The sequence below is a fragment of the Rhagoletis pomonella genome, unplaced genomic scaffold (assembly GCF_013731165.1).
Source record: "Rhagoletis pomonella isolate Grant_MI unplaced genomic scaffold, Rhpom_1.0 Rhpom_scaffold_01569, whole genome shotgun sequence".
Taxonomy (NCBI): domain Eukaryota; kingdom Metazoa; phylum Arthropoda; class Insecta; order Diptera; family Tephritidae; genus Rhagoletis; species Rhagoletis pomonella.
This window is the reverse complement of record NW_023460123.1, coordinates 26,623-39,736: the sequence shown is the minus strand read 5'-3', so window position 1 is coordinate 39,736 and position 13,114 is coordinate 26,623. Positions and strand designations below refer to the sequence as shown.

Sequence of the window (13,114 nt, the reverse complement as noted above, 5' to 3'; positions counted from 1 at the left end):
ACTAACTCCCGAGCATACTTTGACTATCCTTTTAAACTAAGTCCAATTAACTCAATACATAACCCTATAATATCTCCCGATGATGTTTTAGTTTACCTGAAGTCCTTAAAGCAGTCTTTTAGTTATGGTCCTGACCAGATCCCCACTTGTTTTCTTAGAAATTGTGCTGATTATCTCTATGAGCCGTTAACAGCCTTATTTAATTTGTCTCTTAAAGAGGGCGTTTTTCCAACTGTATAGAAGGAATCGTTCATAACCCCCTTACATAAAAGTGGTAGCAGGTCTTCAGTGGAGAACTACCGGGGCATAGCTAAGCTTTCTGCAATTCCTAAATTATTTGAAGCAATTATAACAAATCGGTTGACGCATTCTATCACTTCAAGCATTTCATACAGTCAACATGGATTTTGCAAGGGCAAATCAACTTATACAAATTTACTTGAATTAACATCCTATATCTCAAAAGCATTTAGTGAGAGCAAAACTGTTGATGTTATATATACTGATTTCAGTAAAGCATTTGACAAAGTGTGCCACTCGTTGCTCATCTATAAACTTGATCTTCTTGGTCTTCCACCTAATTTTCTACGTTGGATCTCTTCATACCTCTATGATAGATCACAAAGGGTATTGTTTAAAAATACTATCTCTGACGTCATTGATGTTACTTCAGGAGTCCCTCAGGGTAGCCACCTAGGTCAGATTCTGTTCTTGCTTTTTATAACCGATATTTCTACAGATATAAAATTCTCCAAAATTTTAATGTATGCAGATGATGTAAAACTTTATAAATCGTACGTTTCAATAAAAGAAAGGTCTTTGCTACAATCAGACTTAAACAGCATGGCTTACTGGTGTAAAGTAAATCTTATACCTCTAAATCTTAAGAAATGTAAAGTAATGTGCTTCTCGCGAAGAGCTGTTCTGCCAGTTTCTTATATAATAGGTAACCATAACCTGGAACAGGTATACAATTTTGTGGACCTTGGTATCACAATGGATCCTAAGCTTAATTTTAATCTTCACATTAATGTGACAGTCAACAAGGCTAAAGGTGTACCTGCATTTGTGAAACGATGGTCAAAAGAATTTAGTGACCCTTATATCACTAAAACCCTGTTTACAACATTAGTTAGGCCGATTCTGGAATACGGCTCGGTGGTTTGGAATCCAAGGTATCAAATTTACTCAGACAAGATAGAATCAATTCAAAAACAATTCCTACTTTTTGCTTTAAGAAATTTCCAATGGGATTCTCAATATAGTCTTCCACCTTATACGAGTCGCTTAAAACTTATTAACCTTCCTACACTTGCCAGTCGCAGGGAAATGCTTGGTATAATTTTTATGGTTAAATTACTGACAGGCTCAATTTCAAGTCCGTCTCTTCTGGCTGATGTAAGCTTTAATGTTCCCTCACGCGTATCAAGACACTTTTGTCCCATATTTCTGAAAGCTTGTAAAACCAATTTTGAATTGCACGACCCACTCCGTTGCTTATGCCAGGATTTTAACTCTCATTCCAGCACGTTTGATATATCAGATCCGCTTTTCAGCATTAAGAAAGCGATACTCTCCTCTCTCAATTAGTGAATTATTGACATAAATACATAAAATCAGCTGATGAATTTAGTTCTGTAGCTGAACAGTTTTAGATCTCGACACTTAACAAACTCCTGCCTATCGTGACTCGGCACAAAAATTTAAAATATTGGTTCCGTACGTCATGCGGACTGCGCCCCTCGTGCGTATGGGCGGGAATGGAGGGTAAAAACCGTTGGGATATTATTATTATTATTAAATTGAGCAATGCCCGAGTACACAATCTCATAAAACCAGCTCACTTTGTCATCGATATTTTCCAGCTTATATAAGTCTATCCAGTTTACGCCCAGGAAGAAGCTATTCAACGCTGCATAGTCTGCCTTTTTAAATACATAAGTAGGAACGTCATTTTGCTTCAGATTTGCACGGAATTTATGTTGCACCACCAGCGCGGGGTGATATGCATCCTCCTGGATAATGGGATCCGCCTTGTTAATCAAGAGGTTTAAATCGCTGAAGCATAGATCCAACATTCGTCCGTGCTCATTGTAGGTATTGTTTTGCTGGAGGCATACAGAGAGAAGAAATTTTTCATACAATATTGATTCACACTCAACTTGTGGTAAACTACTATTAAGATTATAATCACCGATTATTATAAGACTGCTGTTTGGATATTTATTTCTAAAGTAAGATATGGTAGCTATATGACTGGAGTATACATCAGAACGTGGTTTTGGTGGAATATAAACACACCCTATGATGATGTCACCACCACCGTGGCCTTTAACTTTAACGAATACTTGCTCCAGGTGATTGTTGCTTATTGTTAATTGTCTTTTGATCCCTGTCCCTCCTATAGATTTTATACGTACTGTCAACAATTTCGCCATCCAAAATAGACGGATGCAACCAAGACTCCGAAATACATAGTACATCACACTGCCAACTTGCTGTTATAGAGAAAAAATCTTTAAGTTTAGTTCTAAGCCCCCTTGCGTTCTGGTAGTAAACTAGCAGATCTTGTTTGGTCTTAGTGGTTCTCCTCGTCGCTTCGAAATCCAGGCACATTCACAATTCTTGGGATACCATTTATATACCTGATTGTCTTGTTTGTTTCACCATTCTTTTTAAGAGCCTTGAGCTCTTCCCGTATGCTGTTAAGATGATTCTGCTGGCACCGAGTCAAATCTGGTATAAAATTTATGTTGTCTCTGTTGTCTGTATGTTTTATTTGGAGAATTCTTCTTGCATCATCAACCGAAGGCGTAGTGATCAACAGAGGGCGAGTTTTGCGGTCTTTTGGGCGACCAATTCTGCGCATTTTCATATTAGAAACAACTTCGGCTAACTCAGGTGGTAAAGCTTTGGAAACCACTACGCGGTCATCATACAATCGATCAGAGCCCACTTGCTTCTTCGATTCAGGAACATTGAAGGCGATGACATTTCTTTCGCGCTTCTTCCTATCCACTGTCTCAGCTATGATATTATCCACATCCGATGTACCGCCTTCAAATGTTTTTAGCTTGTTTTCCACCTCACTGATTCTTTTGTCCAACGAAGCACATTGTTTAGACATACTCAGATTTTGTTTGGAAATGGTCTCAAGCTCTGATTCTATATTGCCCAGAGTTTTCTGTATATTATTCTTAAACGGTGTAAAGTACTTGTTGAATAGGCCCTCCAATTTTGATGTAATAGGGTCATCACTAAGTGATTTGACAGTCGAAGAGTGCGGACGTGTTTTTAAGTTCGCTCCGTAGTCATTAAATATTGTGCTAATTTAATAAAACAAAAACAAAAAATAAAAATAAAATAAACAAACAAACCAAATGAAAACAGAAAGTGATGAGTCAAGCTGAAATCCGAGCCCAGAAGCAACGCGAGCAAAATGAGCGCCGGCTTTCAGTTCAACGCAACAACGCATATTTCTCTATTCGGTCCCAGAGTGACAGCGAAAGCGCAAAGCCCAATCCATCGACCACCCTCAAACCCCCTCAAGATTCAGGTCAGCGGACTTGTCCTCCAAACTTACCATTGACGACTCCGATGTCTTGGAGTGTAGAGTGCGCTTCACCTGTGCCGTATCACATTTCACGCCCAACGCTTACATCAAATTCGGTAAGCGATAACATATCCCCAAATATAGCGGCAACAACAACTAGTACAGTGACATGTTTTACTGCCTCTATCGCGCCAAAAACAACAACAAACACACCGGTACCTGCCGACTGCACAGCGGTGTCAACAGCCCGGCCTATTCTTGCTGCGCAAGCACAAATTAACTTGAGTGCAAGCACTGGCAACAAAGGTAAAGCGCAAGAAAAGTTGAAAAACGAAACAACTAAAAATGCGGCCATACAGACTGGAATGGGCCGCTATGTTACAATAAAAATAAAACTTAGTCCGCAAAATTCAACGGGCAGTAAGACAAAAATAAACCGCCTTACCTCAACTCAGCAAGTCAGTACGAATAGATTTGCACTGCTAAGTGACAATGCCGATGATGTGAATAGCCAAATTTCTGAAGGTGCTGCAAAAGCTACTAATGCCAAACCTCCGCCCATTTTTATAAGAGAAGAGAATCCAAGCGCTCTTGTAAAAAAATTCACACAGCTAATCGGTAGTAATAAGTTTCATATTATCCCACTATCTAAGGGAAATATTCGCGAAACTAAAGTACAAATTTATTCCGAACAGGATTTTCGAACAGTGTCCAAATACCTGAATGACACAAACACAAAATTTTATACATACCAACTTAAAAGTGCAAAAGGTCTACAAATTGTAATTAAAGGTATCGAACCAAGCGTTGAAGCTGTGGAAGTTTTGGAAGCACTCAAAGAACAAGGTTTCAATCCAAAAGCTGCTGTGAATATTTTTAATAGGAACTAAATCCCTCAACCTTTGTTTAAAGTTGAGCTCGAGCCTGAAAACAAACCTCTGGGCAAAAACGATGTGCATCCAATTTATAAATTACAATATCTGCTGCATCGTAGGATAAATGTGGAAGAACCGCATAAGAGAAATGGCCCTGTACAATACGTACTCATAATGTACCGAATGCCTTTGTACCCTCCCAAACGAATCCTGACGTCTTCTTCGCCAAAAGAGCCACGTCGCCAACAGTTCTATCAAACACCGTCAATGGCGTCTCGTTTGCAAGTGCCTTAAAATCAGGCTTAGAAAACCGTGCCCCTACAAAAACTGCACCTCAAGTTGCGCCGCAAGAACAGCATCCCCATACACATTATGGTAAACAATCCAATATCGACGCTATGATAGCGTCGATGCAACAAAGCATGATGAATTTCATGACTTTCATGCAAAACACAATGCAAGAACTCATGCGAAATCAAAATGCACTGCTCAACCTGCTTGCTACTCAGCAAACAAGATTATGACCTTACTTAAAATAGCCCTCTGGAATGCAAATGGCATTCCTCGCCACAAACTAGAGCTGTCAAAACTTCTTAAGGACAAGGAAATTGACATAATGCTCCTTGCTGAAACACACCTAACTAATAGATATAATTTTGACATTTCGGGATATACCTTTTATTGCACGAATCATCCAGATGGAAAGGCGCGTGGCGGAACTGGTATTTTAGTCAGAAACCGGAAACAGAAAAACAGTTTATGGATTTCTTCAGTTCGCTGGGAGAGCGCTTCCTTGCTGCAGGTGATTATAATGCGAAGCACCCTCACTGGGGCTCACGCTTGTCCAACCCTAAAGGCAAGCAATTATATAACGCGCTTATATGTAGAAGAAACAAACTCGATTACGCTTCTCCTGGAAAGCCTACATATTGGCCGGCAGACCCGCAAAAGTTGCCAGATTTGATTGACTTTGCGGTGACAAGGAAAATTCCTCGCGGCCTTATTAGTACAGAATCAGTTGCAGATCTTTCATCAGACCACTCACCTGTACTTTTCACCTTGTGGCATCAGCCGTAAGAAACAGAGTCACCCTATATGCTCACGACAAGGGTTACAAATTGGTTAAAGTATAAAAAATATATCAGTGCGCATATAGACCTCGATCCAAATTTAGATACGCCGACCGATATTGAAAACTCCATAGCCGCTCTTGAATCTACACTTAGAACAGCCGCTAGCATTTCCACACCCCAGAAAGGTTATGTGCAAAATAAAAAATATATTTTAACCAATAGGAAAATTGAAATGCTTGTCTTGGAAAAACGACGCCTACGACGGATATGGCAGACTCATAGATCACCAGCATCAAAACAACTGCTCAAGGCGGCCACACATGCACTGACGAGAGCCCTCAAGAACGAGGAACAGTACGCACAGTATCGGTACATCCAAAAGCTCTCACCGACTAGCACAAAGCACTCGTTATGGAAAGCACACCACAAGCCAAATGCGCCAATAGAGACTGAAATGCCAGTACGGGACCACAATGGCAAATGAGCTCGGAGTGACGCAGAAAAAGCAAACACCTTTGCTTCTCATCTAAAAAATGTTTTTAGGCCAAACCCCGCAACTAATGATTTTCAACTTCCACCCGTACCCAATGTGTCAAAATGTGAGCCGCTGAAATTTGTACCTGAAGAAATTTCAAAAGTAATTAACTATCAACTGCAACCAAATAAGGCCCCAGGGCACGACTTAATAACCCCAAAAATGATTATTGAGCTACCAAATTGTGCTGTACTTTGCATCTGTATGCTATTTAACGCAAACACTAAACATTGTCATTTCCCTCACCAATGGAAAAAGTCGACTATTGTGATGATACCAAAGCCCGGAAAGGACAAAACGCAGCCATCTTCATATAGGCCCATCAGCCTGCTACCGTGTATGTCGAAATTATTCGAAAAACTTCTTATGCAGCGCATCTTCCCACATCTGCAAGCCCGCAATATAATACCACCAATTGGCTTCAGGGAAAAACATGGAACAATCGAGCAGGTAAATCGCATAACAACCGAAATCCGAACAGCGTTTGAAAAGAGGGAATATTGCGCTGCAATATTTCTTGACGTCGCCCAGGCATTTGACCGCGTCTGGCTAGATAGTCTTATGTATAAAATACAAATGCTACTCCCACAAAGCACACACAAACTGCTTAAGTCATACCTTTATAATCGAAAGTTTGCAGTTCGATGTAACACCACCATTTCTGAAGCCCATGCAATCGAAGCTGGAGTGCCACAAGGCAGTGTCCTTGGCCCGATGTTGTATGTCTTATACACCGCGGATATTCCTACAAACGACCGCCTGATAATGTCCACTTTTGCCGATGACACTGCCATAATCAGTCGCTCCAAGTGTCCTCTACAAGCAACTGTGCTCCTAGGCAATCATATGGAAGCTGTTGCCAATTGGCTCGCAAACTGGCGAATAAAGGTTAACGAGCAAAATGTAAGCAAGTTACATTTACACTGAATAAGAGTAACTGTCCGCCCTTGACTTTAAACAACGTACAAATACCACAAAGCAATCATGTCACTTGCCTAGGGGTCCACCTGGACAGGCGACTTACTTGGCGAAACCACATAGTGGCTAAAAGGACTCATCTCAAGCTGAGGGCTAATTCTCTCCACTGGCTTATTAGCTCTCGCTCACCCCTGAGTCTGGAGTATAAAGTGCTTATTTACAATACAGTTTTAAAACCGATATGGACCTATGGATGTGAGTTATGGGGAAACGTGAGCAGCAGCAACATCGACATCCTTCGTCGTGCGCAATCTAAAATCCTTCGAACAATCACCGGAGCACCTTGGTATATGCGAAACGCGAACATTCACCGCGACTTGAGAATACCAGAAGTACGAACCGAAAAATAGAACAACGGATGAAGAAATATGTATCGAAGCTTTGAGCGCACCCAAATCATTTAGCAAGATCTTTATTGCGTGTCAACAGGACCTCAAGACTACGTAGGAATGACTTACCAGCCCAGTCGTAATCTTTTCTTATACCATGTCCCCACCAAAAAGTTAACCATCTCAAGTCGAACTTAACCACATTACTAACTATTGCTGTCCACACTGCGGTTTGAGGTTTATAAAACAGTACAAATGTAGGGAACAGTGTTCGGACCTCTAAAACTCGATTCAGGACTAAATCGCTGCAAAAATCGGAGCAAAAACAAATTTTCCGTACTAGAATGAATTTTTTATTTTCGTTTCTAACATTAATTGTTTGACTTAAATATTTTCTATTCATGCAAAAATAAGAATGCGAGGCAATGTAAGGATAATATGTTACATATTTAGGTAATTTTTAGCATTTTCTATAAAGTAGAATGTATCTAACTCTTGATTTTTTAAAGACTAATAGGATCTAAACCTTTTCTACTTTATATAAATTTCATTCTACGTATATTTTTTAACTGCTTTATTTAAGTTCTGCATCCGCCAATTTCTACAGCCATACATCAAAAAATAACGAAGTTACTTTATTGACGCATTGCTATGAAAGAGTTTCTTTTTAACAGTGAGAATTGGCTAACTTTCAATTTTTTTACTGAAACCGGTGGTGAACACGCAAAAAAAGGCCCCAAGAGGGTCATAACATGAATAAAGAAAACGGAATAGATTTGAAGTCAAGCGGAGTAGAGAAGTAGATACCACATTTTTTTTTAAAAACCGGACTAAATCTAATCTGATCTTAGTTAAGTCCAAACACCAGTAGGGAACGAATTTTTTACATTTTAACGCTAATGACCCACAGATGGCGGGAAAACACAGGGTTGTATCAGACTTTCGACGTGGTTTCGAGTTGATTAGCTTTTAACCATCTCAGTGAAATGGTTAAGTGCTGTCATTTTTATATGGCGAAACAACGCTAGATCAAGTGGGTTATCGGGATAACCAACTCAACAGCCATAACTACGTGGTTAAGCTCTGGTGGGGACATGGTATTAGGGCCAGTTAAGAAAATACTCATCCCAACTAGGGGATGTAAATTAAGTGAATAGATTAAGATTCGAAAACTTATTGTTAGGCTCTTAGGCAGGGCAGATTCAATAAAAAAAAAAATTTAAAAAAAAAACTAAGGTTATCGTCTTCTAGATCATCAGAAACAATTATGCTTGCCTCCAGTTTACATTGGTTACAGCACCATTTGAATTTATTTTTCTTGATTTCAGTTGCAATTCTCTTGAAGTCTTTAGTGTTGATGTCTGAACACTTTTGGTGTAGCCACCTGTTACAGACTGTGCACAGTATACTGGACGTATTTTCTTTAATTGCATTGGCGCAAGCACCACACGTATATTTCTCAAGTGGCATTTCTACAAATGTTCTAACCGGTTTGCCTTTGCTGAGTGGCAGCCTCAAATCAACGTTGGTAATGCAGTTTTTAAATGTTGTTAATGTAGTTTTTCGATGATAACTTTTTAAAATACGCTGCTCTTAATAGTTGTTTTATCTGCTCTTAGTTTTTCTAAATATTTTTCCTTCGCGCCGTATGCAAATAAGCAAATTTAAAGAAATTTAAGAAATTTCCTTTTTCTATGCTGGAGACGTCTGTGGAACTAGGACACAGCAGGCCACAAGGCTGGACAGTGCCCAAACAGTCACAAGATGCCGCGAACCGCTGTTAATACACACTTTTAGCGAGTTTTTCGGGGACCGCAAAAAAACACGTCCGTTTGCGAATTCAGTGTTAGCACAGTGTTAGGCGCAATATTAAACTTCTTCTGGCAGGGCGACATCTAGAGTCTTCTAATTGTATCTCCTTGATATGATGCCTACAACGAGGTTCATATCTAGACTAAGTTTATATCTAGAAATGTCCATAAATAGCTTTGCTACATTTATAGTATAAATGGTGGTTTGGACATACAACATTGCAAGTTGAGAAAAGCGTTGTAAAAAGCTGTTAAGTGAAGATTACACGATTTGTACATTTTGGCATTGAAAGAGTGGTGTTGTTTAGAAATTTTGAGTTCAGCTCAATAAAAGAGTTTCCGAACAACACCACTCTGTACCACGGTTGCCGTTTTGGTCCAAATGGACCAAATTTGGTCCATTTTATTTCGTTTGGTCCATTGGTCCAATTCTTTTTAAAATTGTCAAATTCACAAGCCTTTGGTTAGGTTATTATCACCCTTTCACTTCATGCAATAGTTTCGCCTTTTAAATTTTTTCTATTTAATAGATGAATATTCCGCCCTATGTTGAATATCGTCGTCGTCAGTAAAAGTGACGATACGACCATCGTCAGCCATGTTACTGATGCGCTGACGATCGTCGACAATGACGATGACAATATTCAGCATAGGGCCGATTGGCAACACCTGCTAAAAGTGTGAACTCGCCTTGCCACTGAAAATAAATATAGCATGGCTAATCATCTGTCTAAGCACGCTTAAAAAAATATCGCGGTTTCTCGCTAATTTCAATTTCTCGGTGACCAATATTAATGTTGCTGGCAAAAATATTGAAAGGTACCAAAACTTAAATCATAGCATTTAGCACATGGAAATAATATTCGATTTCAATCGAAAAGATATTAAATATCTTAAAATTATTACACCACATAAAGTTCTTTCTGATACTGCTGCACTTTCGTAAAGATATCGACCAGTATAACCATTTTTGTTATATACAATTTTTTGTGAAAGCTGATAGTTTACGAGTTATTACAGTTTAAATGAAGCTTTTCTTTTTCCAATCTGGTCACTCGGGTACAGCATCCAATGTCCCAAAAATCGAGTCTTAAGATAAAATAAAGAGAAATCTTTCAGAAACAGTGCTAATGGTGTATTAAATATAGTGTTTTCAAATAGAATGGGAGCCAAAATCCAAAATTTCAAAAAAAAGTGACATTTTGAACTGTATTTTGAAGGTTAAGTTATTGTTGTTGTAACTTCTCTATAGTTTTCCTACATTATATGATAATTTATCTTCACGATAAAAAAATTTTCATTCCATTATCTCTTTTCTAACCGAAGATCTACGATTTTGAAAAAAACTCGTGTTTTGCCTATAGTGCGGCATTCACAGGCATTCACAGGGACTCAGTCTCGAGTTATGTAGACTCTAGACCTGTGAATGCCGTTCTAGGCACACAAACACCGGACATTGACGTGACGGAGCTCGCATCTGCCTCGGGAGACAAGAACAACAATAGCCCAACTTCGCTCTGGCTACTGCAGCAGGTTAAACTCATACCTGAGTACACTAAATGCGGATGTGCCAAAAGAGTGTCCGGCATGCGGAGATACCCCTCACGACTCGAAACATCTCTTCGCATACCCAGAAAACCCGAAAACCCTAACGGCTTTGTCCCTGTGGACCGACCATATAGAGGCTGCACGCTTCTTAGGGCTGCCGTTAGTGGAACTCGACGACAACGACTGAGATATCAACCGATCTGGGCGGGGTTGTTGTAGCCGCTACAACAATTAAAAAAATTTTGCGTAGAACGCTGAAACCGAATCGCAAATGCACTGCAGAGAGTTTCACGTTGTCAAACGACAACAAACAACAAACCTGAGGTAAAATGTCCATAATGACGTTTTTAAAAAATATTTTTTTTTTTACACTATATATTTTATTTTTATTTACATAATGAAAACAGCTCTTATAAGGATTTTATTTTGTTGCATTAAATAGAAAAGTTCTTTAAATGTAAAGTGTATCTTAAACTGAAGCATTTTCATCTAAGTTAAGGGCCCGTTGTTCAATGTATGGCTATCACCAGTACATCATTATCGAAGATTTCGACATCATGCATATAACATGTGTTCGATAAAGCAGTTGTTGAACTTAACCGGAGCTTCCGATTTGTGTTAATCAGACATTGAACAACGGGCCTTTTGACCACTTCGGTATGTTAATTATAGATAATTATTTTCCGTTTACCTTTACCATCCCATGGCACACGACTATGCAGCATTATCCACATCGCCTTAACAGAATTCAGAAGAAACACTTCGTACACAGGGCTGCCAACTTGGCTCAAACCGTGCCATTTTTGGCCGCATTTTACTTCAAATGGCACTTAATTTTTCAATTTGGCACTTTTGAAAAATAATAATATATCAATTCATTTGTGAGAAATCCTTTGCGTGTACTTCTTTTTGTCAACTAAATTTTTCTAATTTCTATAGTGTATACAACTGGTTAATCTTACTTTGCATTCGACTTTTGTTTTAGGAATGTGTTCGTAATTTTAATGCTAAATGAGAAGAACTAAAAAGAATGACAGCACTTTTATTTTTCTATTTGGCACATTTTGGCACTGTTTTATCCTCAATATGGCACTTCATAGCTAAGTATAGTTGGCAACCCTGATCGTACTAACTGAAATTTTTTCGCCTGCGCGATAGTAGAAGTACCTATGTATGTACACTTTTAAGATGCATTCATATGAATTATGCGTGGCTTTTATTGTATCTCTGTATTTCCATAACTCCCTGTGTGAAAACCAAATAATGTAATTCTTAACAGAAGTGCTTAAAACTTAACAGTTTGGCAATTTAAACACTGTCTGGTGTTCTCTTACTAGCGCCCGCAACTATACTTCTTATTTACTACCGCCGGCAGCTTTAACAATTTTATAGTGGTTTTTGGCAAATTACGCTCTGTTAGCCATAAATTTTACTATGCTTTAACCGCCTTTGTATCAAGACCCCTGGACCATGTATGGAATTCATTTATATTTTAAATTGCATTGTCATCGTGATTGGAACTATGCTGAAAATTTCAAGTCTCTACCTTGTCGGGAAGTTAGTTTAAAATCGATTGGAAATTTCCGCGGGATGACCAAGTTAAATAAATGCTTGTAAAAAATGAAAGCACTTTCAAACGCTGACTACATCACTACCTTTCTTGCAAAAATACTCCGATTTTAAGATTATCAAATATTTACTATGAAATGAAAATGGATGACCATATACTATCCCCCTTATTCTAGAACCCGAAGTTTCGTAATTCGTAATTTGTAGCTACGCTACGAAAAACGAAAAATCCACATGCTGCAACCCTTGCGGAAACATGTGCAGCATTGCCAGCTATCAGTTGTTTTTCGAAGATAGCTGAATGAAGGAAAACAAAGTGGAAAGGAATTAAAAAAAAACACTCATCATGTGCTTGTTTACTGTAAAATTGGTTAATTTTACATATTTCGAGGAAAATTATGGATTCTGATGTATTTGCAATTATAGCAGAAAAGTAAGCGGGCGCTATGGCAATGGATTCACAAAGGTATGCGGAGCTGTCGGGCATAGTAACCATGGGCGCATCTATGTCAGCTTCTGGTTGAATTGTTGAACCACAAGCCAGAACTCCTCCTATGCCTGAAGCTCTGGTTCTCAATCCAGTTAATGCAATAACAGCTTCTTCCAAGCCATTGAAAACATGCACTTTGTTAGGTCCACCACCTGTTGCGCTTGCTTCTGCCTTCGGCCGCGCTTAGGGATTATAACCCTTACTAAGTAGAATTCTCCTTTTTGTGTTGCGGGGAAGAGGGGCTTCCGCATGCCAAAGGTATACAACATTTCTTGTGCATATCACTCCGGCTACGCCGTCCACAGTATTTTTGCGCGGAACACACGTCGAAATTTGCAAAAAAGTGCATAGTG

General features: G+C 39.0%; 2 protein-coding genes across 2 annotated transcripts in view; one reads left to right on the top strand and one right to left on the bottom strand.

Moving 5' to 3' along the window:
• The first annotated feature begins 3,396 nt into the window (after window positions 1-3,396).
• Window positions 3,397-4,443, top strand: LOC118752506. Its single transcript, XM_036487416.1, has one exon. It carries the CDS (start codon window positions 3,397-3,399, stop codon window positions 4,441-4,443), a length of 1,047 nt encoding a protein of 348 aa, XP_036343309.1.
• Window positions 4,444-11,918: 7,475 nt separating this feature from the next.
• The window catches only part of LOC118752504 (xylosyltransferase oxt-like), a 21,705-nt gene continuing 20,509 nt past the window's right edge, over window positions 11,919-13,114 (bottom strand). The window contains exon 6 of the mRNA XM_036487414.1: window positions 11,919-11,947. Within this exon, the coding sequence (XP_036343307.1) occupies window positions 11,919-11,947 (29 nt within the window). The remainder of the gene's footprint in view (window positions 11,948-13,114) is intronic.